The sequence below is a fragment of the Rana temporaria genome, chromosome 9 (genome assembly GCF_905171775.1).
Source record: "Rana temporaria chromosome 9, aRanTem1.1, whole genome shotgun sequence".
In the NCBI taxonomy this organism is placed as follows: Eukaryota; Metazoa; Chordata; class Amphibia; order Anura; family Ranidae; genus Rana; species Rana temporaria.
In genome coordinates, this window is record NC_053497.1 from 128,167,426 (window position 1) to 128,194,625 (window position 27,200).

General features: G+C 43.9%; 1 protein-coding gene and 1 pseudogene across 5 annotated transcripts in view; one reads left to right on the forward strand and one right to left on the reverse strand.

Annotated features, from left to right (window-relative positions):
* The window catches only part of ABCA2 (ATP binding cassette subfamily A member 2), a 264,957-nt gene that overhangs the window by 89,885 nt on the left and 147,872 nt on the right, over positions 1–27,200 (forward strand). For all 5 annotated transcript variants that reach the window (XM_040324468.1, XM_040324469.1, XM_040324471.1 and 2 more), the window contains one exon: positions 16,226–16,319. In XM_040324468.1, the coding sequence (XP_040180402.1) occupies positions 16,226–16,319 (94 nt within the window). The remainder of the gene's footprint in view (positions 1–16,225; positions 16,320–27,200) is intronic.
* On the reverse strand, positions 8,419–8,500 carry LOC120914707 (annotated as a pseudogene).

The window sequence follows — 27,200 nt, forward strand, 5'->3', positions numbered from 1 at the left end:
CGAGGGACACCAATTAGCAAAAGTATGTAGTCATAGGCCACACCCCCCTTAAAGGACAATTATACAAAACAAAATGATTAGTTAAACCCACACAGGTGTTGTTTTTTTGTTTTGTTTTTTACTACAACTATTCCTTTATATTGACTTTTGAAATTTACAAATGCAGCAATTTTATAAATTGGATGAAAGGTTTAGCGCTGGAAAACACTTTTTGATGGATAAAAAGTGCATTTTATATACAACTATATGGATCAGACCAAAATGAGGAGGCAAGAGGGACATTGTTCCAAATCCGGGACAGTCCCTCGTAATCCGGGACAGTCCCCCGTAATCCGGGACAGTTGGGAGCTATGCTTACAGGTTACCCACATGGTGGCACAGGTATGGGGTCACTGGCTTTCATGAGATGGTAATATTATACCCTTGCAGCGTGATTTGGGTTGACTTGAACAGGAAAAGAGCCCAGGGAAGTTTGTTTTGCTCTTATATAAAGTATGTTGTAACATGACCGTTATCTCTTTCACATGGTAGAAAAACTCTGTGCTGTATATCAGGATTTCGGGGATATGCTGTTGTATATTTTTGCAGGGCGATTTAGACACATGGCTAGGTCTACATACTTGTTCCAGGTCAATGATTTAGAAAATACCAAATGAAGAAATCGGTATAATAGCCAGGCAAATTGCATTTTCAGAAGGTCTCTTTCAGTCTCTTTTAGGGCCAGTTCACGCCACAGAAACGCAGTCCGGATGCGTTCCAGATGCTTTTCTGTATGTGCATTTTTGATGCAGTCCAGTTCATTTTTTCTCTTTTTTACCTTAACCACTTGGCGCCTGCGCTATGGCCGAATGACAGCTACAGCCAGGGCCGGATTCCAGACAAGGCCAACAAGGCCAGGCCTCGGGGCGGCAGTGGGTGCAGGGGCGGCACTGCGGCTGAGAGGAGAGGACACTTTCACTTTCATTTCCGGAGTTTCCCCCTGCCATGTCACGGATGGTGAGAGGAGGTAAGATGGCTCCCAATGTAATTTTCGGCAGCAGCAAAATCCCCCATGCCCCCCCCCCCCCGGTTCTCAATTTCATTTTGTCAGACCCACCAATGCTCAATGTCACCCCCCCCGCTTCTCAATTTTCAGCAGCACCCCCCCCCCCCCCGCCTCTTAATGTCATATTCGGCAGCAAACCCCCCCCCCCCCCACCTTCTTCGTGTGTTGCCGAAAAAGTCCCTGGATAATGTCCCCCCTGTACTGCGAAGGCGGGGGGCGGCATTGAAGGACCCGGCCTTGGGGCGGCAAAGGGAGTAAATCCGGGCCTGGCTACAGCGCGGACCCCAAATGCCGGGAGGACATCCTCCCCGAGCGCGCTCCCCAGTCCCGGCCCCTTACCACGTGATCAGCTGTCAGCCAATGACAGATGACCACGTGATGTAAACAAAAGCCGGTAATCGTGTTTCCTTTCTCCTCATGCTGACAGCGTGAGGAGTAAAAAAAAGCCGATCACCGGCTTATGTGAAAGGGATGTCGGTCCCAAAGAGGAAGGAGGCACATCTGCCTCTTCTATGCTGCCAGTACCCCCTGTCAGTGCCACCTGCAAGTGCCCAACAGTGCCACCTATCAATGCCCACCAGTGGTCCCAATCAGTGCCTCATCAGTGCCACCTACCAGTGCTGCCTATCGGTGCCCATTACTGCCACCCATTGGTGCCCATCACTGAAACCCATCACTGCCAGCTATCAGTGCCACCTATCAGTGCCCACCAGTGCCGCCTATCAGTGCCCACCAGTGCCGCTGTAGTGTCACCGTTTGCTCCCTATCGCAGAATGCAGCCTAAGTCACGTGGCGTCGAATGCGTTCCAACGCCAAATGCGATGCGTTCCAGGGGATTCACGACACTACCGTTCAGTGAACCCATCACAATTTGTGACGGAAGTGACGAGGAAGCATACAAAGAGCGGGGGGAGAGGTTCGTGTATGGTTCTCGTTACGTCTGTATGTCTCTCTCTCTCCCGCCCCCCCGCCGCTCTGTGTATGGTTCCTCGTCACTTCCGTGACAAATTGTGATGGCTCACTGAAGGGTAGTGTCGTAAATCCCCTGGAACGCAACGCATTGCGCATGCGCAGTTGGCCGCCACGTGACTTCCGCAGCATTCTGCAATAGGGAGCAGAATATGACACTGCACCGCCTTATCGGTGCCTATCAGTGCAGCCCATCGGTGTCCACCAGTGCAGCCTCATCAGCGTACATCAATGAAGGAGAAAAATTACCCGTTTGCAAAATGTTATAACAAAATATAAAAAAAAATATTATCATTTTTATTTATTTTTTAATTCAGTATTTTTTATTTATTTTTAAACTAAAAATAAAAAACGCAGAGGTGATCAAATACCACAAAAAAAAAAAACACTACTATATTTGTGGGGGGGGGGGGAATGATAAAAATTCCATTTGAGTACAGTGCAATTGTCATTCAAAGTGCGTCAGCGCTGAAAATTGGTCTGGGCAGGAGGGGGGTTTAAGTGCCCAGTAAGCAAGTGGTTAAATAAGGACATGTGTGTTGCAGTGCGTTTTTTATATGCTTTTTACAGCATTTCAGTGCAGGAAAAATACAGCATGTTCTGCTTCTCTTTTTCTTTTTTTTCTGGAACACACTGGAACTGCAAGCACTGGTGTGAACTATGCCATTAGAAAACCATATAATCTACTTTCCATGCAGGAAAAAAATGCACTGGTCTGCATGTGGTGTGAACTGGCCCTTACAATAAATGCAAACTCTAGCAGTCTCCTGTAACATATCCGCAGTCTCTGGCAGTGTTTTTTGTAACTTTTTTCTTTTATTTTTTCTTTAGCTGTCTTCTATAATTTCACAGCAGCCTCCTATAATTCAGCAATGTTCTCAGTCACTGCTACATTGTTTGTATAATAATAGTGCCGTGTTTTGTTACAATATGTAACATATTTGTAATATTTACAAAATGCATCAGGAAAATATTGTTACACGTATCTGGGGATCTGCATCAATAATTTATCTCTGTTGTAATTATAAAACTGTATCTGTTTCTTTTAATTTTTGTTTTGTTTTGTTAATTTTCATTTACACATAAATAACGTTTACAAAAAAAAAAAAAAAATTAAAGTTGTATTCACGTTCTCTGTGAGGGAAACCTACGTTCTGTGCATGTTTCCCACACCATGTTCAAAACACTGTGGGGCAGATCCACATACATTTGCGTGGGCGCAGCGTATGTGAGATACGCTACGCCGCTGTAACTTACTTTGCAAATCTTTGAATCCTGAAAGAATTCGCACCGTAAGTTACGGCGGCGTAGTGTATCTCTCGCGGCGTAAGGGCGCGGAATTCAAATGCGGCGAGTAGGGGGCGTGTTTCATTTAAATGAACCGCGTCCCCACGCCGAACGAACTGCGCATGCCCTGTCCGTCAAAACTCCCAGGGTGCATTGCTCCAAATGATGTCGCAAGGACGTCCATTGTTTTCGACGTGAACGTAAATGGCGTCCAGCCCCATTCACGGACGACTTACGCAAACAACGTAAAATTTTCAAAATTAGACACGGGAACGACGGCCATACTTAACATTGAGTATGCCACCAGATAGCAGCTTTAACTATACGCCGGAAAAAGCCGAACGGAAACGACGCAAAAGAATGCGACGGCCGCTCGTACGTTCGTGGATCGTCGGAAATAGCTAATTTGCATACTCGATGCGGATTACGACGTGAATGCCACCCAGCGGCCGCCGGAAAATTGCATCTTAGATCCGACGGCGTACTAAGGTGTACGCCTGTCGGATCTAACACAGATGCCGTCGTATCTTGTTTGGTGGATACCAAAACAAAGATACAACGCGCAAAATTTGAAATTACGCGGCGTATCAACAGATACGCCGGCGTAATTTCTTTGAGGATCTGCCCCTGTGTGTGTGTCCAAATGTGCACCCTGTGCTTCTTCCTCCAGAGTAGGAGCACTCTAATACAGGAGGTGTATTAACGGCCAGATCATTAGGTGAAAACAGAGGGGGAAAAAATTTCCTAAAGAAGAAAACAAATGCAGCCACCACATCGAAGGATTGGTAAGCTGTAATATAGTACATTTTTGGTTATGGATTTAATACCACTTTAATTTGTAAGACAGGGATTTTATTGTGCCTTCAAATGACTATTCTGTATTCATCATCACATTTATTCATAACTATTCCTAGTTTTAAATCCTCTACCTTTGATGTCCTTCAGTCTTTACATACACATTGTTTACAGTGGAATCTTGGTTTACGAGTAACGCCGTTAACAAGCGTTTTAAAAGACGAGAAACTTTTAAAATAAAAAATCCTGACTCGGTTTGCCAGTGTTGTATCGCAAAACGAGCAGAATTCAAGCTAATGGGGTGCACAGTACCATATTTGAGGTGCGGGGGCGCCGGTGACACTCGAAACGGTTCAGAGACGTTCGTAAATGCTCGGAATCACTCGGAAATACTCAGAATTACTCTGTTCCCGAGTTTTTCCAAATCTTTCCAAGGGTTTCCAAGATCAGCCGAGCTATCCCTGAGCATTTCCAAGGCTCTCTGGCGCCCCCCCTTCCCACCTCCACATGTGGTATTGCATGCCTTAGAAGTCAATGTGGAAACAAATTATCTTCGTTTCCATTGACTTCTATGGGGAAACTCGCTTTGATATGCGAGTGCTTTGGATTAGAAGCATTCTCCTGGAACAGATTATGCTCGTTATCCAAGGTTCCACTGTATAGCCCTGATAAAGGGAGCCCAGAAAAAATGTTGGCTTGTTACGTTTGGACTTCTATGATGAAATGTATCCTTTTGGACTCCTAAGCTTTTATTATGGTCCTTTCATTTCTTTCCTATACTATACTGCATGGGCCCAAGACACCTTTGAGGACCCTTTGTGTTTGCCTCCTAGCCCGAGTCCTTGTACTCTTCACTATGAACTTCTCTTTATACTGAGACGCAAATCCAACTCTGGATCCATCAGAAATAGGGTGATGGGCAGAATTGATGGGAACTAATCGGCAACACTGATGGGCAGCATTGCTGGCACTAATGGGACTGCCCTGATGATCAGAACACTAATGATCAGTGCCCCGGTTATCCGTGTAGATGTCCCCAGTCAGGATTGCCGGTTACCGTCTCTCCTCCCCTCACGCTGTGACAGCGTGTGAGGAGAGGAATGCCGATAACTAGCAATTCTGTTTACACTGTGATTGGACAAAGCTGATCACGTGATGAAGGGCCACTGTGTCCTAAGGACACAGCGATCACAGAGCGCACCGAATGCGGAGGTGTGTGGTTCCGGAAGGACATCCATGGATGCACTCCCGGAACAACAGAGCCGTGCTGTAGCCATTTTTGGCTGTGGTACAGTTAGGAAATGGTTGAACCAATCCTCCTGTATAAGTTGTACCTGTCTATCTGCAATCGTCTCTTCACTACATCTGTTAAAAACCTGTCACAAAAAAAGGGGCAGAGAGTTGAAGTCACACTCTGCAGAGCTCAGTGAGGAGAGGTTTGGGAGCTGATTGAAGGGAAGGGACACACCCCCTCCACACAGCACACAGGAACAGAGCTGAGGCTGTCAATCAGCTGGAGGTCCCTCCCCTGTCACCTTTTTTTCTCTTGGTGTCAGGAAAACTTGTCAAAGGTGATTTATGCTGATGGCAGCAGGAACAAGGCAACAGACAAAAGTGACACTTGGTGCTCTTAATTGAGACAAGTACATGCTATAGAATGATATGCTTTGTTCATATTTCTTATGAGGTTTCCAACTTACTTTAACCACTAGCTGACCAGCCGCCATCATTATACTGTGGAAGATCGGCTCTCTCCCGCAAATCGTCATGGCTGTACATCGGCCCTTTAACCAGCTATAGCAGGCGTGCACCCGTTGCACGGCGGGAGACCCGATGTGCGTGGCGACCACCGGCAACGCGCAATCGTGGGCATGAGAGCCAGAACAGGAAATTGTGTGTGTGTGTGTGTGTGTGTGTAAACTCACACATCCCTGTACTGTCAGGGGAGGAGAGACAGATCGTCTGCTCCTACTAAGTAAAAACGGCGATATGTCTCCTCCTCCTCTAGTCAGACCCATCCCTCCACAGAAACACACCTAGGGAACACGGTTAACCCCTTGATCACCCCCTAGTGTTAACCCCTTCCAAACAAGTGACATTTATACAGTAATTGGTGCATTTTCATAGCACTGGTCGCTGTATAAATGTCACTGGTCTTAAAAATGGGTCAAAAGTGTCCGATCTGTCCACTGTAATATCGCAGTACTGCTTAAAATCACTGATCACCACCATTACTAGTAAAATAAAGAAATAATACAAAGCATCTATTCCCTATTTTGTAGATGCTATAACATTTGCGCAAATCAATCGCTATATGCTTTTTGCGTTTTTTTTTAACAAAAATATGTAGAAGAATACATATCGGCCTAAATTAATGAAGATTTATATATATATATATATATATATATATATATATATATATATATATATATATATATATATATATATATATATATTTTTTTGGGGGGGGGGGATATTTATTATAGCAAAAACGTATAATTTTATATTTCTCAAAATGTTGCTCTTTTTTTGTTTATAGCACAAAAAATAAATACCACAGAGATGATAAAATACCGCCAAAAGAAAGCTCTATTTGTGTGTGTGTGTGTGTGGGGGGGGATTTCAGTTTTGTTTGGGTACAACGGCGTTGCACGACTGCGCAATTGTCAGTTAAAGCAAAGCAGTTCCATATCGCAGAAAATGGCCTGGTCATTTAAGGGGGCAAATCCTTCCGGGGGTTAAAGTGGTTAAGTCATGATGGGTTATGGGTGCAAGCAGGCTCAAACTCCAGCTGAGGTTCATGCCCCGTACACACGATCAGATTTCCCGTCAGGATAAACAGTTTTTTTCTGACTCAATTCCACTCAAGCTGTCTTCCATACACACTGACACACAAAATTCCAACAATCGTAAACGCAGTTACGTACAACACTACAACGAGCCTAGAATAATAAAGTTCAATGCTTCCAAGCATGCGTCGAATTGTTTCCGAGCATGCATGTTTTTTTTCTCTGTCGGAATTCCATACAGACGAACGGAATTTCCGATGTCCTCTTTCTAAGTCCGTCGGAATTTTCCACGGAAAACGTCCGATGGGGCATACACACGGTCGGAATATCCGATGCAAAAATTCCGTCAGATTTTTTCCTTTAGAAATTCCGACCGTGTGTACGCGGATGTTCTGTTTAATGGAAAGTCATGCAAGTTTCTAGTTTTGATTGCCTGTTACCACCAATAAGCATTGAAAAACCTGGGAAAAATCGAGGGACTTAGCTTAGAAGAAGTGTGACAAGTGATTTTTTTTTTTTATTGAAAATCCTATGGCGTGCAAAAACTCCCACCCGGTGCAAAAAAAATGTGCACACACATAAAGAGTGACAACGGGTGCTACGTCAATCGGTCCTCCATAAAGAAGGACCTAACCCTGATCCCCCGGGGCGTTAGGCTCCAGACGGGGACTGAGGTACTTCACATGGTCTGAGCAGCTGAAGCTGACACGGACCCCATTCATTGGAGGGGCTGCCGAAACAGAACCCACCCAAGTACTAGGTGGGGCTCCCCCGAAGGGAGACCCCATGAGAGCAGGCGAACTAAGCCAGAAGGCCATGTCCACCCACTCCCAAGACGTTCAGGGCTGGCCCGAGGACCGGCACCCTACTAATCACTCTGTGACAAATGTGTCACCAAACAAAAAAAAAACATAAAGTGACGCACACAGGGATAAATAAAAATAAAGTGGGGGAGAAGGAAGATAGAAGAGTGAGTGGAAAGTGACCATCGTGCAATACGATGGCCGGCCCTCCGGCCAGGAAACAAAAATCCCTCTGGCCCGGCCCTAGAGGCAGGTGTGAAAAGTGTGTAGTGGAGATGTGACCAAGGTGCCATACTTGAAGTGTCCTCTCAAACACTTGTGCAAATACGGCACCCCTGGACTGCCACTCCAGGGGCACAATCTCCATAGGCTTTTTAAAACCACCCTGACCCACAGCCCAGACCGATGCAGCCCCACCCCAGTCAGGAAGGTATCAGAACAAGTAGGAACCTATGGAGATGGAAGACTCTTCATCGTTCCTATTGCTCCCACCTAATTATATTCGGCGGTACCGGTCAATTCCTCTCAATAACACCGAAAAGAGGCAGGCTTTCCCAACCGAAAAACTGAAAGGGGCGTATACTACACAAATCCAGACAAGAAGGCCAGGGACCCGACCCTTCAGCTACGACCGCATGTTTCTCAGTCCCGATCAGAAGGCTTTCACCTCCACGCCAACAGGTTTTGCATCCGCCACCGCTAATCCTATTCCACCTCGCCGTGTACTCGGGATGGTTAGCATAGCGCCACCTCCTGGCAACTGATAAGAACAGATACTACATTTGATCTTAGCCAAAAAGCAGAGAAGCGACAAGTGCGACAAGTGATTGTATGAGTTGGGGTTGTTAATGAAATACGAAGGTCTTCTAGGCCTGTTAATGAGCTCTCGTTTCTTTGTGTACCTTACTGTAAAGCTGGTCATACACAGTGAGAATTTAATTTGAAGTTTTTTCGTTATAAGAACGTTCAACAATTTTTTAATCAATAGTGGGATTCAAATTGACGTTCTTTTTCGACGGTAGAGAAAATCCGCGCAGGATGAAAAAAAATTCTGTAACAATGAATATTTGTTTTCATTTAAGCAAATCCATTCATTCCAAAATCGATTGTTAAAAGCAGACAAAATGTTGAAGAAATTTTGAATGACGTTTTCTCAAGTCATCAGATATTTTAAAAACGTTCCTACGAACGTTCGTTCAAAAATCTAGTAGTGTGTGGCCAGCCTTAGCCACATTTCTGGGTGTCTGGTCCCTGTAGGATGGTGTGGGGGGGGGGTCCTCATTGTGGAGCCATTGTATTGTTCCCCCTCCCTGCGGTTGGAGGAGAGCACACATTCACTGTCTGGTAAATGGGTCATAGATTCCTGCATACCTTATGAGGATTTATCAATGCTACTTGTCGATCGTTGCCGAAGGGGGGGTGATGATGGCAGAAGCTAGCTCGCTCTCTGCGTCACAAGCTCTGTGGGTGGAAGGGACTCTGATCAGAGTACAGATCCAGCAGACAACGTTTTAATGAGTCTTCCAACATCTGCTCTGTTTACCAGCTTAGTATGGCTGTCTGTCTCCTCCATGCTGAGCTGGAGACCTCAACCCCACTGTAATATACGCTATATATGCTAAAGGGACTCCCTTCGTCTGCCTTGTTTTCAATTCTGTAGCTCTTATTATCAATACCCTCTAAATCATGTATATTTTCTACGTGATAAACATCTACATAGTGTGAGGTGCTTTCTATTATAATGATCATTTCAAAAATCTTGCATTCATCTTACTGTTCTGAGTTTTATTAACCACTTAACCCCCGGACCATATTGCTGGTCAAAGACCAGGCCACTTTTTGCGATTCGGCACTGCGTCGCTTTAACTGACAATTGCGCGGTCGTGCGACGTTGCTCCCAAACAAAATTGGCGTCCTTTTTTCCCCACAAATAGAGCTTTCTTTTGGTGGTATTTGATCACCTCTGCGGTTTTTAGTTTTTGCGTATAACCAAAAATAGAGCGACAATTTTGAAAAAAAAATTAATTTTTAATTTTTTGCTATATTAAATATCTCCCAAAAATATATAACAAAAACTATTTTTTTTCCTCAGTTTAGGCCGATACGTATTCGTCTACATATTTTTCATTAAAAAAAATCGCAATAAGCGTTTATTGATTGGTTTGCGCAAAAGTTATGGCGTTTACAAAATAGGGGATAGTTTTATGGCATTTTTCTTAATATTTTATTTTTACAAGTAATGGCGGCGATCAGTGATTTTTATTGGTACTGCAACGACATGGCGGACACTTTTAAATTTTTTTTGGGACCATTGGCATTTTTATAGCCTATCAGTGCTATAAAAATGCATTGATTACTATAAAAAATGCCACTGGCAGTGAAGGGGTTAACACTAGGGGGTGAGGAAGGGGTTAATCATGTTCCCTGGGTGTGTTCTAACTGAAAGGGGGGGTGGACTGACATGGAGAAATGACAAATCACTGTTCATACATTGTATGAACAGACGATGGGTCATTTTCCCCACCTGACAGGACCGATAATTCTAGCCCTAAACCTCCTCTGTAACTCAAAACATGCAACCTGTAGAATGTTTTGAACGTCGCCTATGGAGATTTTAAAAGGTAAAAGTTTGTCGCCATTCCACGAGCGGACGCAATTTTGAAGCATGACATGTTGGGTATCGATTTACTCAGCGTAACATTATGTTTCACAATTTAAAAAAAAATTTGGCTAACTTTACTGGTGTCTTATTTTAAATTTTTTTTAAAAAAAGTGTATTTTTTCCCAAAAAAGTGCACTTGTAAGACCGCTGCGCAAATACGGTGTGACAGAAAGTATTGCCAACGACCGCCATTTTATTCTCTAGGGTGTTAGAATAAAAAAATATACATAATATTTGGGGGTTCTAATTAGAGGGAAGGAGATGGCAGTGAAAACAGTAAAAAAAAAAACACACATTAGAACTGCTGTTTTACTTGTAATGCCAACGGCCACCACCAGATGGCGGCAGGTCACAGAAGCAAGCTTGCAAAGCCGCGGCCTAAATTACCGGCAGCCGCACGATCACGGTGGGCCCTCGACGGCTGGTAATTGAGGCCGCGGCCTTGTAGGCCACAAAGCCGTGGCCTCAATTACCCGCGGGCGTCAGGTCACAATTTCTTGTCGCAATTGTGACCTGGCGCCCGAATTTTGTCGAGCCCTGTGTAAAATGACACTGGCGGTAAAGGGGTTAACCACTAAGTGGCGCTGAAGCGGTTAAGTGTGTCCTAGGGAGTGATTCTAACTGTGGGGGGGGGGTGGGCTATGTGTGACACAACACTGATCACCGCTCCCGATTTACAGGAAGCTGTGATCAGTGTCCTGTCACTAGGCAGAACGGTTAAATGCTTGTTTACATCAGCATTTCCCCCATTCTTCCTCTCCGTGAGACGATCGTGGGTATGCCCGCGGACATCGAGTCCGCGGGACCCCCGGCCGAACTCGCGGAGCTCACGGCATCTTAAAGGGGACATATATATACGTCGATCTGCCCACAGGAGCCATTGTGTCGCCTTATATATGCGTGACCCGGTCCTTAAAGCGGAGGTTCACCCTAAAACTTTTTTTTTTTATGTACCATCCCATCCAGCATACTTGCGTCAGCTATAGTATGTTTTTTTTTCGCTGCTGTATTTACCGTTTTAATCGCTCAGTTTCGTTTCAGACTCCGGCGGGGAAATCGACATTCCTATGAAGAAGGGAACATGATTGACGTCCTGCTATGGCGCGTCACGTGTTCCGAAAATAGCCAAAATAGGACTCGGATATATACGGCGCCTGCGTAGTCAGCTCCTAGTCTGTGCGCAGGCACCGTGAAGAGCCGAGTCCTACTCCGGCTATTTTTGGAACGTGTGACGCGCCATAGCCGGATGTCAATCATGTTCCCCTCTTCATAGAAACGCCTACTCCCCGCGGGAGTCTGAAACGAAACTGCACGATTAAACGGTAAATAGAGCACAAAAAAAAACAAAAAACATACTATAGCTGACGCAAGTATGCTGGATGGGATGGTAGGGCGGGGGGGGGGGGGGGGGTTTATTAACCACTTAACCCCCGGACCATATTGCTGGTCAAAGACCAGGCCACTTTTTGCGATTTGGCACTGTGTCGCTTTAACTGACAATTGCACGGTCGTGCTCCCAAACAAAATTGGCGTCCTTTTTTCCCCACAAATAGAGCTTTCTTTTGGTGGTATTTGATCACCTTTGCGTTTTTTAGTTTTTGCGCTATGTATGTGTATGTGTACACAGGGGGAGGGAACCTGCTGTGCCGTGCTGATGGCTGATCTAAGGTACTGAATGGGATGGGGGGAGGGGGGTCCATCTGTGCTGAAGGAGGGGAGGGGGGGGTTGTGCTGAATGGGGGGTCCATCTGTGCCGAAGGGGATGGTATGTGCTGAAGGGGGGTCTGTGCGTAAAGAGGGTCCATCTGTGCTGAATGGAGGGGTCTGTGCGGAATGGGGGGTCTGTGCTGAAGGGGGGGGTCCATCTGTGCTGAATGGAGGGGTTTGTGCAAAATGGGGGGGGGGTCTGTGCTGAAGGAGGGGGGTCCATCTGTGCTAAATGGAGGGGTCTGTGCGGAATAGGGGGGTCTGTGCTGAAGGGGGTGATCCATCTGTGCTAAAGGGGGTTCTGTACATTCTCTAGGCTATATTTATATGGAACTAAGGGGTCCCCTTTGGGGAAAGAACTCACCAGATGGTTACTTTAAAACCGCATATGATATAATGTATCGCTGTCAGATGGTAGATTGGAACAGCATACCCCTTTCCTCGATCACCGCATAGATTTTCACTCTCCAAGTAATAGCAGTTTATGTAAGGGAAGAAAACATCCACATAGCGCAATATAGCAATATAGTTTTGATGATATTTAATGTTCTTTCCCCAAAGGGGACCCCATATCCCCCCACGTGGTGAAATCCTGATTGGTGATTGGAGCACATATTATTGTTTTCTTTGATCGAGTCATCATACACAGCATACACATCAAACCAGGGGTTTGCAGCGCTGCTGCAGGACTTTATACTAGCTCTGTACGAGCATTTTTTATTTTTCTGCTTTTATATATGGACTATTTTATTTAAGCAGCTGCTTTTATTGTTTATATGGTGTTTTATTTGGACAGATTTTATCTCTTGGACCTTCAGTTCCATCCTAAGCGCAGGGCAGTACTTAAATAGGGGGGCCAGTGATTAGTACTTCTGCATACTATATTTATATGGACATGGAGTGAAGCTGAATTATCTTGAGAGCTATTTCACACTGCCAGCTGTCAACGTTATTGGTAAAGCGCCGCTAAAAAGCAACACTTTACCATTGTTTTAGCTGCGCTATTCGGCCGCTAATGGGGCACTTTTAACCCCCGCTAGCATTTGAAGAAAGGGTTAAATGCGACTGTGTATCGCAGCTGCCCAAGGCCCCCCCCCCCCCAAAAAAAAAAATGTCAGCGGGCGCCCATGTACAGTATATTAAAGTGGCAGAACACTGAAGGTTCATAGACGATATAAGTCGCGCTAAAGTGGTGTATCGCGGTTAATGCCATTTAATACCACAGTGCTAATCATGTTTTCTGTAACCCCTCTTGTATTATAAGATTAGAAAACGCCATCAGAAGCTGCAAAATTTCCCCCAGCTGTTTGTAGGACTGTGAGAAGGGTGCAAATATTATATACAGGAAGTTACACAGGATGGCTACATTGTGAAATGTTTAATATGTAAGCTTGCTATGATCATGAATCATTAAGTTATGTTCATTATGTTCATTAAGCCTTGCAGCGATCTTTATAACGAGGATGTTTAATTATGTTGGCTAAAGATGTGCCTTTGTTATAAGTTGGTGTCAATAATGAGAGAGTCTAGTGATACGTAATACTTATCATAAAGCAGAACTAAAGGTAACTAATAAAAACCTGCGAGTAGGCAATGCCTCTTCTGCAGTAACAAACACTTACCTGCCTGCTCACAGTCTTCTATTAAATGAGCTGTGCATGTGCAGCGCACTGAGCATTGCTAGCACACACCTTCTGTGCAGGAATGACTGACTCCCATGTGCATACACGGGATGACGTCACTAAGTCATCGGCCAATCAAAAGGCTAAAAACCTGGTACCCGGAGTTAGCTGCGGGAGAAGATGACTGCGGCTGACAAAGGATTTACCTTTGAGTCTCTGCAATTTGGAGGTGAATATTTTTTTCAGTTCAGTTCTACTTTAAGGCTGGACTCCAGGAATTATCTAATTATACTTCTTTTGGCCCAGGTTGGCACAATGTAAGTATGTACTATATACAGAGGCAGCTCTAGGCTTTCTGAGGCCTTAAGCAACGGGGGCCCCACTCATGCCCATAATGGGTAAAAAAAATCAAGCAAATAATTGCTGCCGAAAGTTGCACGGATCTAGCACACAATGATTGAGCAGAGGCAAATTAGGGGGCCGTGAGGCCCCTGTAAGTGCGAGGCCTTAGGCGACCGCCTAATTAAAGAGCCGCCTCTGACTGTATATGTCATACCTGATGGGCCACTGGGAAAAGTTATAATCACTAATACAGTGATCTTCCGGGACCTGTTGGGATTTTCAAGGCTGCTGTTATAAATCATGGGGCCCCATGATTTCTATCTGATAGGGCTGCCCCCACCCCGGCTGAAAGTGACTGAGGACATACTGCAGATTTATCAGGCCCTTTCTCTGTTGCCTTAGCTGCACAGATGAATGAATAGGAAGTGCTCTGAAGCTTCCCGCTCTTTCACAAACTGAAGCATAGTAAACACAATTTTGTATGCTTTAGCGATGAATGGACTCTGGATTGGTACCCATTGCTCACTGTGTTCATTCAAGAAAGGAAGGGGCCAGTATACACATTTTTTACTGGCCCCTTCCTCTGCTCTCTATACTGAAACATCAAGGGGCCAGTATGCAACATTTTTACTGGCCCCTTCCTCTGCTCTCTATACTGAAACATCAAGGGGCCAGTATACAACATTTTTACTGGCCCCTTCCTCTGCTCTCTATACTGAAACATCAAGGGGCCAGTATACAACATTTTTACTGGCCCCTTGCTCTGCTCTCTATACTGAAACATCCTGCTGGTGGGAGAGAAGAGGAGGGAAGCTGGCAGGGTTACGGGGGAAAGGGACACACAGGGGGGCCCAGATGGAAGGGGTGCATGTGCAATAACCAATCCCCCTGCAGTGCAGCTGGAGGGAGAAAGAAGAGGAGAAGCTGGCATTGCAGGGGGAGAGAGGCAGAAGAGGATTGGTGTCTGCAATAAGACCGTACAGACAGCCCTCCTGCTCAGCGGGTGACCGAGCCCCATTTTAAACTGATGGGGCCCGGGCCCAGTACAGGAGGCCTGGCTGTACTGTCTTATCAGTGGCCCTGGGGATTCTGTGCAAGCAGCTTCCCCTCTGCACAGACTACAGTATGCAGTCTGCTTCATAGATGGGCCGCTTGCTTGGCGCTACCACCACTAATAGAACATATTTTTTTGCAATTATCTAATTGGATGAGGTGGAGAACGTGATGTCACTCCAACTTTCCACCTCATCCAATTAGAGAATACCTAACATCCATTGACGTTCTATGAATGGGGGCAGTTCCAAGTGAGTGCCCCCCTGTGATCAGTTTCTTGTACTACAGTGACCCTCACTGTCTTTCAATACCCATGCCAACTAGCCCATGGCACAGTGGTAAGTTCTACCCCGAGTGTTCCAACGCCAAACAGACACTGTCTAGGATCCAGGTTGGCTTGCGCATTTTAAGGGAAAACTCTTTTTTCAGAGCCAAGTGGAATTTGTATACATTCATTGGGCCAAGCTGGACTGTGCAAACAAAATGCAGACCTGGAGAAAGTGATTTGTAAAACCATATTTTTTTTTTTTAAATAACAAACATATTATACTTGCCTGCTCTGGTTAGTGGTTTTACACAAAGCAACGCTGATCCTCCTCTTCTTGGGTCCCATGCTGGTGCTCCTGGCTCTTCCTGCCTCCCAAGTGCTCACCATAGGAAGCCGTTTGCTATGGGGGCACTCATGCACACTTGCTCTCGAACCGCATGCTGTCTGTCAATCAACAAACAGAGCATGGCCTGGCCCTGCTAACTCCTTACTGGCTGTGATTGACAGCAGGGGGGAGCCAGTGGCTCTGAGCCTATAAAGAGAGAGAGAGAGCCTTAGAGAGATGCTGCTCTCGTGCACAGCGCTGGATCGACATCAGGCACAGATACGTATAAGGGGGTGCCGCACTCAGAAGTTTTTTTTTACCTTAATCCAGAAAATAAATTAAGGTAAAAAACCTTCAAACATTAACATGTGACATGGAGAGGCCAAGGAACCTTGTAAATCAGGAGCCCAGAGTCTGCCATCACCCTTTAGGTTAAATACTCATTCATTTATTGGCCAGCATGATAGTAAATTCTTTAGAACCTTCACCATTACTTTTTTTTCCATAGTCTTCCCCCATATCCATGACAATGATGTTCTTCTTCATCTTGTGTTTCAGTGGGTGCTCACGTTTGAGATCTTCATCCCTCTGGTGCTCTTCTTCATCTTGCTTGGACTGCGCCAAAAGAAGCCCACCATCCCTGTAAAGGAAGGTAAGAAGTTCAGCCATGTCGGCCTTGGCTTTAAATGGTTAAAGCGTCTGTTACCTGCCAAGGCCAGTCCTGTCTTCACATAAGGAAGTGCCGGTCAAAGTTCGGTGTCAGGATGGTGTAATAATCTAGTTATTGTGACAGCGGCTCATAAATCACTGGCTGCGGCAGGTGACGGCACAATTCTTGTCTCCTTGGCTGAGGTTTATCCCTTATACAAATGTTCTCACCTAGAAATGCTGGAGAAGGAACATGGCAACCAACCAGCCTTCAGGTTTTATTCTAGGGAAAATGAGATATTAGCAGATTATTGCTAGGGGTAACGGCTCAAGATCTGTGTGGGACAGGTTGTTATATTTGTACATTACACATCATAATGTCTTTTACTGAAAAGCGTCCTTTGATGTCTTATTAGAAATCTAATTATTTGCTCAAAACCACTGAGTACTGTACATGATACAAAACCTTAATAATCTTTTATCTTTTACAGGCAACACCAGCTGAATAGGGAACTATGTATTTAATCTTGAGTAACTAACTGTGAATTTACTAGGAATTCAGGAAGTGATGGGAAATCTATCCCAAGGGGACACAGGCAAAAACAAAAACTAAGGCTGGCCATACACTACCTGAAAACATGAATGGATTCTTCCATCTATGCTATACAGTGCAAAATAACAAACCCCCCTGCTGGGCTGTTCTATTAAAGCGGAGGTCCACACAAAAAGTGAACCTCCGCTTATTGGACCCCCCCCCCCCCTCCGGTGTCACATTTGGCATCTTTCAGGGGGGAGGGGGGTGCAGATACCTGTATAATACAGGTATTTGCACCCACTTCCGGGAATAGACTCCCGCAGCGGTCACGCCCCTTTGCATCATCCCCCCCCCCATTCTGATGCAATTGCTCGGCTTCGGCTGCCGACATCACCGGCACCCTGGACAGGTAAGTGTCCATTTATTAAAAGTCAGCAGCTGCAGTATTTGGAGCTGCTGGCTTTTAATATTTATTTTTTTGTGGGACCTCCGCTTTAAGAATACCCACACAGTGGCAGCATCGCAGCATCGGATTGGATGCAGCCTCTGTTCGGTTGACGTTTTTCTGCAAGGCTCCATTGAATTTTCAGTCAAAGGATGTCAGGGGGAGAGGTTGACAGGGCCACTCACTAATCAAAATTCACACAGTGTATGGCCAGTTTAATTCTTAGTAGCATGGCAAGGGTTAGAATCTGAGTATGTATTTATCAGTGTCTGTGTCTTCTTTTCCATTTCTTGTATGGGTGTCACAAGTAAAGTGAATATCTCCTTTATGGAGTCACAGACAGACATCTGACAGAAATATAAGACCTTCTTCCCTCTATCCCAAAATAAAAAAATAAAAAGATAAAGATTTAGCTGGAATAAAACTCTAACTCACTGGCACCAGGACAAATGTGTATTTAACTCCTCCTTTTTTGTATGACAAAGTCAAAGACTCTGTACAATCTTACCCTTCCGGGGGTCTTAATTTCCTGGTCCCCTGCCGCATTCTGTGGTTTCTCCCTCCAACCTCTAAGTTGCTGCAAGACACAGTTGTGGATCGAACCACTGAGTACAGCAGGGGGACCAGGAAACTGACCTCTCTCTCTTTTTTTTTTATCTTTTTTTTTAGTACTTCAATGATTTGAAGTTTTGGCAAAAGAACAGGTGACCATGCCTTGTTCTTGGGGGGGGGGGGGGGGGGGGCACCATTATTTTAGCTGGCACAGTTCTTTTAGGCCTGACATGCTATAATACAAGGTGGTAGTGTATCACTGGATCCTATTATATGTGGCAGGTTTCATACTAGTTCAACATAAATATTGGCTGCCGCCAATGCATGGAGTAATATATTATTTTTAGTGAACAAAGGCCTAAAACATTCTGTGTTTCCCTCTAGTACGGAATCAATATGCCTGTATGCAATAAACATATTCTGATTTCTGATATCTCCAACATGACAGGTCCTCTTTAAGATTAAACTATAAGATTATCAAAATATTAATAAGGTTTCTCTTTAATGTCAACTCTGTACAGGATAGGGTTATTCCACCCACAACTGCCTTTTCAGTTCTGGCTTGCTGCTGACTGATTGAACTTTCACCCATTCACTTGTATCATGGTAGATCCACAACCTCCTATCTGCTTGATATGGAGCATTGATCAGGAAATATATTCACGCCTTGTCTGCTTTTCTGAGTATTGTTAATAATCTACCAGGAGATTTTTTTTATTCAGAGCTCCCAGCATGAGTACATTATGTATTTTATCACGGAGATCGGATGAAGTTCCATTTAAAGGCCCTGGATTTAGACAGCTAAAGCAGCAGGCTCTGACCTTCGGCTTGAAGACATATTTCACGGGGTGTCAGCCATTGATGTATTTACTAATACTCACAGCCATGCTAAGTACACACTGCTTCTCAATTTAGAGATGGTAGACTTCCCGTATAATCACTCGCCATATACAAAAGCAATTTGTCTATAACAACCAATCAGAATTTTCCTTTTAATTAGCAGTTTTCTCTACAAAAGTCAAAACCATAGCAAGCTAAGATAATATCCAGGGTCACCTTGCAATTGAGTAGGCACAACAACCAAAACGACTCTAGCGTGAAGAAGTGCGCTCATTATCTTCCTCTTGAGGTTTTATGCCCGTTTTATGTGCTACACCCTAACAACATATCTCTAATTGTGACGGAATCAACTCTGGAGTGTCTAACCATTTGCCCCAGTTTTTATAAATTTATCTGGGTATCCTCATTGGACACCGCTTATCACGTGGTAAAGGGCCACTATAATTTGTCCTTTACCCCGATCTGTGATCAGCTTTGTCCTAAGGACGCCGCAATCGCAGAACGCGCCGTTCAGCATGATCAGGGGAGGACATATATGGATGCCCTCCCAGCAATGTAAGCCCGCGCTGTAGCCATTTTTCGAACTGGTTATTGAGGTCTACCCTCCACACCATTGAAAGTGGTAGTTTACACCGACTTGTGGCTTTCTGTTTTCATTTAATAAGTAGCGGTTTAATATTTAACTCTGTGTACTTGGGGATATCACAATGTATGATGATCCCCAAATGCACAATTGTTTCTTCCACATTTATCTGAGAAGCAGTTGATGGCAAGGGATCCCTGAGAGGCTCAATTAGCAGAAGAGTAGACTTTTTCCAGTTTATGTTCCAACTGTGGGGGGGCCGTCATTGCCAGTTTTTTTTTTTTAGGATGCATGAAGGTGAAAAAAACGAACCTTTACAACCCCTTTAACCTGGAAAAGTCTCAGGCTCTATTTACACATTTGTGTATTACTGCATGCTTCGGAACACATGCTGTGAGGAGGAATAGGGGCCGAACCACGATGTGTGTGTGTATAGAAGCACAACCTGGCTCAAGAGCGAGCATGCAGCCACGCCCCTATTGGAAGTGGCTTCTTATAATGGCGCATTGAGAAAAGGAGCCTAGAGTGCTGGTGGTGGAACCCCAGAAAAGGAGGCCACTCTGTGCAATAGCAATGTGCAGACCAGGTAAGTAGAACATGTTTATTATTTAAAAAACAATATTGTTTACAACCCCTTTAAGGGTTCATTCACACCACAGAGTTGCACTTCATTGCCCAGGACAGGTGAATAGCAGTGGTGGCCAATCATAAGGGGCGCCACTCCCCCTAATCCATGTGCTCGACCCCTAATCTCAGTGCAGGGCACCAGACGCTTGGATTTCAGTGTTTTTTTTTTAAGCACATGATTAGAACTGGAGGCTTTAATTGGCTTAAAGAAGGGTGGGCTCGGGTGCCACTTGTGTGACATTAGTGAATTAATATTTGCTAATGTCCTCCTATTTCTCCTCCCAGCCATTCAGGAAGTGGGTCCTGAGACCCGATTGGCTAAGAGTCCTAATAGCCTTCTTTTCCACAGCTTCAGTTCACACCAATGCTGTGCCGTGGTATGCACCAAAAATAGGATATGTTTCATTTCAGCACAACTCTTTGCAACAGGCTCTAAATGCAATCCTGGATCCTTTTAAAAAAATAAATAAACAAAATAAGATGATGCAAAAGTGTCTGCATTGTCCCCAGCAGCCAATCAATTTCTACGCATCCGTTTGCTAGTGAAGATTACAAAGTAGAAGGAAGCATCTGGTTGCTGTGGAAATGCGGCTATTCTCCCAGTTTTTATAACTCAAGGTCCATTGAGAAGGGCTAAGGTGCCAGTTGTTGCTTGGCAACAGAAAAAACAGCCATTTTGTAGGTTAAACCTGTTTAAGATAACAGCCTGTCCATGCAAAGTGCACTGACTTAAATTACTTTGTGTTTTTTCTTTTCTTGTTTTGTTTTTTTACATTTCAGAGATTGATTGTTCTCATTTGTATGTATTCTATAAAAGCTCCTTGGCACACCTGATCTCTCTGACTTTTCCTACATCATGTAGACAGCGGGCCTGAGGCGTAACCTGAGAGCAGCAGGTAGTTGTGTGATCTGAGATCAGGAGCAGTGACCAGAGCCTCTTGTATGTCACTGTTTAATATAATTGCAAGGGCACTTTCCCATTCGGTGAGTCAGTACGTGTTGGTGTGGTACGGTACAGGGCTCTGGCATGCCATAAATAAATCTATCAGGCGCTTCATAAATATTTAAAAAGCCCCAAATTCTAATTTGATAAGAAATACATTTATAGTGGAGCTCTAGCTATAATATTTTCTTCTTTTTTTATTTTTTTTATTTGGTATTTGTAGTGTATATACTGTATAGGTATATACAGGCATACTAGGTATATAGTGTCACATAAAAATCAACAACTCCCAAAGAAAAGTTAGGACATCAGGACAGACTTTTAAGTTGTTCAATACACAATCTATTCTTTAAATATAAATGTACCCCTGCTGAGCTCAGCCGTATCTACCCTACGGCCTCCAGTCAGTGCTGGAGATTCTCCAACAAACCGCTACCCATCTACAAATTTAGTTTGGGTGTCGGGTAATCTTGCCCTTTATATGTCCACAAAACTTTGTGTATCTCAGATGCTAAGGCCTCTCAGCAGGTAGCTCTGTTCATGATGATACCAGGTTCTTTATTAAAATCCAGAAAGGGCATCCTGAGACACTGCCTCTTGGTGGCTTGGGTTTCAATTTCAAGTCATTGGAAACCAGCACTGACCCCTCCTATAGAGAACAGGCACAAATGCACAAATTATATCACCATGAAGGCCCTGGTTTCAACTTACAGGAATGATCCTGAGGAAATCCACCATGCTTGGACCTGTTGATTAGTCCATTGGGAATCCATTCCATGCAAGGCCTTGAACGAGCTTTAAACCATTGAGTTTTTATATCCCCATACATAGAAGGCTCCCCCCTTCTGTTTTCTAACCCCAAGGTCTTCTACAATAAGGAATAGACCCTGAATATGAATTACAATTACTGCTTTGATCCTGAGGAATTCCACCATGCTTGGGCCTGTTGGTTGGCCTGTGGGGAATTTATGCCATACAAGGCCTGGATGATCAGTCAAGTAATTGCCAGACCATTGTTCCTAATTTTTACTGACAGTCTACTGACTGTAATGGTACCAGCTGATTGGAGAAAATCCAATGTAGCACCAATATTTAAAAAATAAACATTTAATAGTATGCAAGCTCTTGGAGGGGATGATATTAACAAGATTTTAGTAATGAAAACGGTATCATTAGCAGTAATCAGCATTGATTCACGAAGAATTGTTCTTGCCAAACCAATCTATTAACCTTCTATGAGGAGGTGAGTTGCAATCTAGATAAAGGAAGGCCCATAGACATTGTGTGTATCTGGATTTTGCACCGGCATTTGACATAGTTCCCCATAAATGTTTACTGTACAAAGTAAGGTCTGTTGGCATGTACCATAGGGTGAGTACATGGATTGAAACCTGGCTTCAAGGGCAAGTTCAGAGGGTAGTGATAAATGGGGAGCACTCGGAATGGTCAGGGGTGGACAATGGGGTCCCCCCCCCCCAGGGTTCTGTCCTGGGACCAGTCCTATTTAATTTGTTCGTAAACGACCTGGAGGATGGGGTAAACGGTTCAATCTTTGTATTTGCGGACGATATTAAGTAAGCTAAGCAGGGCAATAACTTCTCCACAGGATGTGGAAACCTTGCAAGTAGATCTGAACAATTTAATGGGGTGGGCAACTACATGGCAAATTAGGTTTAATGTGGAAAACTGTAAAATAATGCATTTGATTGGCAAACATATGAATGCAATCTACTCACTGGGGGAGAACCTCTGGGGGAATCTAGGATGGAAAAGGATCTGGGGGTCCTAGTAGATGATAGGTTGCTAACAAACCAAACAGAATATTGCCATGCATTAAAAAGGGAATTAACTCCAGAGATAAAGCGATGATTCTCCCACTCTACAAGACTCTGGTCCGGCCGTACCTGGAGTATGCTGTCAAGTTCTGGGCACCAGTCCTCAGGAAGGATATCCGGGAAATGGATAAAGTACAGAGAAGGGCAACAAAGCTAATAAAGGGTCTGGAGGATGTTTGTTATGAGGAAAGGTTGTGAGCACCGAAACGTATTCTCTCTGGAGAAGAGACGCTTGGAAGGGGATATGATTTCAACTTACAAATGCCATACTGGTGACCCCACAATAGGAATAAAACGTTTTCGCGGAAGGGAGTTTAAGACATGTGACCACTCATTAAAATTAAAAGAAAAGAGCTTTAACCTTAGCTGCCTTGCCAAAAATGATGCATGCTGTGGAAGGATTTCTCCTCATTTCCTTTAACGGCCCTCAAATAGACAGGAAATGAAAGGAGCAGACTGCTGACAGAGATTGTAGTCCTCGTTTTCTGTACAGAAGCAGGAACACTTTCCTCAGCCCAAAGCATGTCCTTATATTCCCTCCCTGTTTTTTTTTTTTTTCTTCTCGTTTTTAAAATACAACCAGTCGCGGCTCCATGTTTTCTCACTGTAGTTAGCAGGGAACAGATGAGGAACACTGCATCTGTTTTCCCTTGGTCTCCATTCTTTTTTTTATGCCCTGTTCACGTTTTTTGCAGTATAACGCACATCTCCATGGAAACGCCATTGCTTTCTTTTCTGTGGAGATCACAGCCTGTGCTGTGAAGAGATACATGAGCTGCCATTGCAAACTTCTCCTTGTGAATCTCTACTTACTTGGCTGCCATGTTGATCCCCTGGCTTTGATACCTTCTGAGACACTGACCTGAAAGGAGCATGCAGATCACAAATTCCGAATGAATTAATTTGCTTTTTTTTACTTTTCCTGATTAGTACTGAGGCCAAAGACAGCCAGATAATTGACATTTTAGGCATGGCAAGACAAGTGCTCATGCACTTGTAGGACACAAGAAATAAATAGTAATGCTGAAAAGACAGGTTTTGTGCATTGTTGTGAATTTTGAATGTCCATGTTGTAGAAATATAATTGTTTTAACCACTTAAAGCGGAGTTCCACCCAAAAATTGAACTTTCCGCTTTTCGGAATCCCCCCCCCCACCGGTGTCACATTTGGCACCTTTCAGGGCTAAGGAGGGAGGAGATACCTGTGTAAACCAGGTATTTGCTCCCACTTCAGGGCATAGATCACCTCAGAGACCTATGTCACGTCCGGCGCCTACTTCCGCCCCCCGTTGTCTTTTGGGAGACACACAGGTCCCAGAAGACAGCATTGACCACTGGGATTGAGTAGCGCGACTAACGCATGCGCAGTAGGGAACCAGGAAGTGAAGCCGAGGGACAGATCGGCTTTGAGTGAGGACATTGCGGGCTCCCAGGACAGGTAAGTGTCCTAATATTAAAAGACAGCAGCTGCAGTATTTGTAGCTGCTGACTTTTAATGTACGGTATTTTTTTTTTGTTGGAAGAAATCCGCTTTAAGATCTGTAAGATTTGACCAGGCCGTTTTCTGCTATACGGCACTGCGTCGCTTTAACTGACAATTGTGCGGTCGTTGTACTGAAACAAAACTGACGTCCTTATTTTCCCACAAATAGAGCTTCCTTTTGGTGGTATTTGATCACTTCTGTGGGTTTTTTTTCTGCGCTATAAACAAAAAAACTATTTTGCAAACAAACTGTTTTTAGCTTTTTGCTATAATAAATATTCCAAAAAAAGTATAAAAACATTTCTTCATCAGTTTTGTCCAATATGTATTCTTCTACATATTTTTGGTAAAATTTTTTGTAATAAGCGTATGTGGATTGGTTTGCCAAAAATTATAGCGTCTACGAAATAGGGGATAGATTTATGGGATTTTTACTAGTAATGATTTTTTTTTTCTTTTTGCGGGACTGCGACATTGCAGCACACAGATTGGACTCTTTTTTTTTGGGACCAGTGAAGTTTATACAGCGATACAAATGCGCTGATTACTGTATAAATGAAACTGTCAGGGAAGGGGTTAACACTAGTGGTGATCAAGGGGTTAAATGTGTTCTCTGGGGGGGGGGGGGGGGGGTCCTGACTGGGTGTACAGAGAGATTGCTGTTCATAATTACTAGGAACAGACGATCTCTCTGCACTCCCCTGACAGAATGGGGATCTGTTTGTTTACATTGACAGATCCCCATTCTGTCTCTCTGTCTCTCTGTGGAGCGATCGCGGGTGGCCAGTGGACATCAGCTCCCCCGACGTGCGGGGGCGCGCACGTGCCTGCTATAGCTGTAAAACAGACTGATGTACAGCTACGGCGATTCACGGGAACGAGCCGGCCAGCCACAGTATTAAAATGGCGGCAGATCGGTAAGTAGTTAAATGAAGACACATAAAAAATTAATTAAATCAGAAAATGCTTGGCTGAGGAAAAAACGCAAAAACGTATGAGAAAATTTAGATCGGCACACATTTTTGGAGAGCTAATGTTTGAATGAACTACATGAATATAAAAAAAAATTTAATCACGTGGCCAGAAACACTCCTAGGCAGGTTTATCAATAGAAAAGCAATGCTATTAGGCAGACTTGGGCTGAATTGAGACGGGCAAATCTGCCACCAGAGACAAATCGCCAAAGGCAGTATTGCCAAAGAAGCCGCCTATCAGTCCCTATGGAATGGCTCCCTGTAGCCAGAAGCAGCAAGATGTCTGTCGCTGTCCCGAATGCTGCTGAATCTTAATCACTCACAATGGGAACAACATCTCGTTGCCTCAGCTACAGAAGGGGCGATTCCTTAGTGATCTTGCCACTGGTGATTTCGACACAGTAGCTGTAGAATTGCCCATCTGCCAAGGAGTAGTGTAAAACCTACATTCTCTTTATTTAAGCAATAACCTGATATATTTTGTTAAAAACTTGTAATGCTGTCTCAACACGTTTATCCAAACTCAACCTTTTTATCTTCAAAGAAGCCTTGGGAAAAACATTTTAAAATCTTGGGGAAACCCTAAAATACTCATCCACAGCCTGCAGTACATTAGTGTGATCAGTGAGTTGTAGATATAGAAATGAATATGTAAATATAACAAACTAGTAAAATAGAAAACCGAGCTGCATGCCACATTTATGAATGACAACTCACAAAATACACTGAAATTGCAATGGTGTTAAGTGGTAATACTAACTTTGTTCTGGTGCACATTGCAAAATTCCAACTTTGCATTTATGTTCAGTGAACATATTTCATTTTGCATTGCTTTTACCAATAAATGTTAACTTTGCATTGTAGTTTAGGAAAAAACATTAGTGTTCAAGGAAAGACCTCAACTTTGCATTGTGTTCAAGGATGGACCTTGACTTTGTAATGGTGTTCAAGAAAGAACCTTCAAATTGGTGTTCAAGAAAGAACCTTCAAATTGGTGTTCAAGGAAGAACCTGAAGTTTGCATTGGGTTTTAAAGAAGAACCTTTAAATTGGTGTTCATGGAATGACCTTCAGTTTGTATTGAGGTTCAAAGACAAATCTTAACTTTGCATTGTTATTCAAGAAAGAACCTTAACTTTGCACTAGGGCTCAAAGAAGAACCTTAACTTTGCACTAGGGCTCAAAGAAGAACCTTACCTTTGCATTAGTATTTAAGGGAGAACCTTAAAGTAGCATTGGTGTTTTTAAATAAGGACATTAGCTTTGCATTGGTGTTTAAGAAAAGGCCTTAATTTTGCATTGGTTTCCTTGAAAACATGTTTACCTTTACATTGGGAAAAACATAATTTTTTTTTTGTAATTCCTTAATTGAACCATAAGTTGCAGTATGCAAACCAAGATGAGGGTAATGCAAGATACAAATAAAGTAAGTATGCTGGTAACATAAACATCATCAGAACTTCAAAGGCAGCTCAACAAATTGAAGCGTACACAAAACAACGAGTTGAAGTCAGTCAGGTATAAATGTAACCAAGAAGGCGCAGTGGAAGACATCTCCAAAGCTCCCAACATTATATAAAACAGCCCTAACTTGGTAATGCACCCTGGTGGGATATAGAGAGTGGAAAAAATACCATCTGCTGATGGATCAGGTGAACACAGTAAAAGTGAGAGAAGAACTCTAGAGTGCTTCCTACAAGGCAGGCGCTTGGTGAAAACTGTACAGAGTAGAGGCTTTCCTTCAAGAAACCACATACTGAGAGGCCGCCATTACTGACTTTAGACTTTGCTAGTTGCCTGGCTTTCTCTGGCCTTAAAACGTTGAGTAACTGAGCCAGAACACGTCTACAACTAGCAAGACGGGAGAAGTCAGGACTCCTAATCTACATAGATCTTCCAGGATGGGAAGTCAAAATATGGGAGTCATTGGGCCACCTTAACAACAAGACAAAACTAGTATTGTGGTAAAGATTTTCCAGCAATGGTGGTCTATGCTTCTTCTCTGTCCAGTTTTACACCGTCCCCCCCAGGAAGCATTTTGTAAAGATGCCATAGTGCACTGTCTGCCA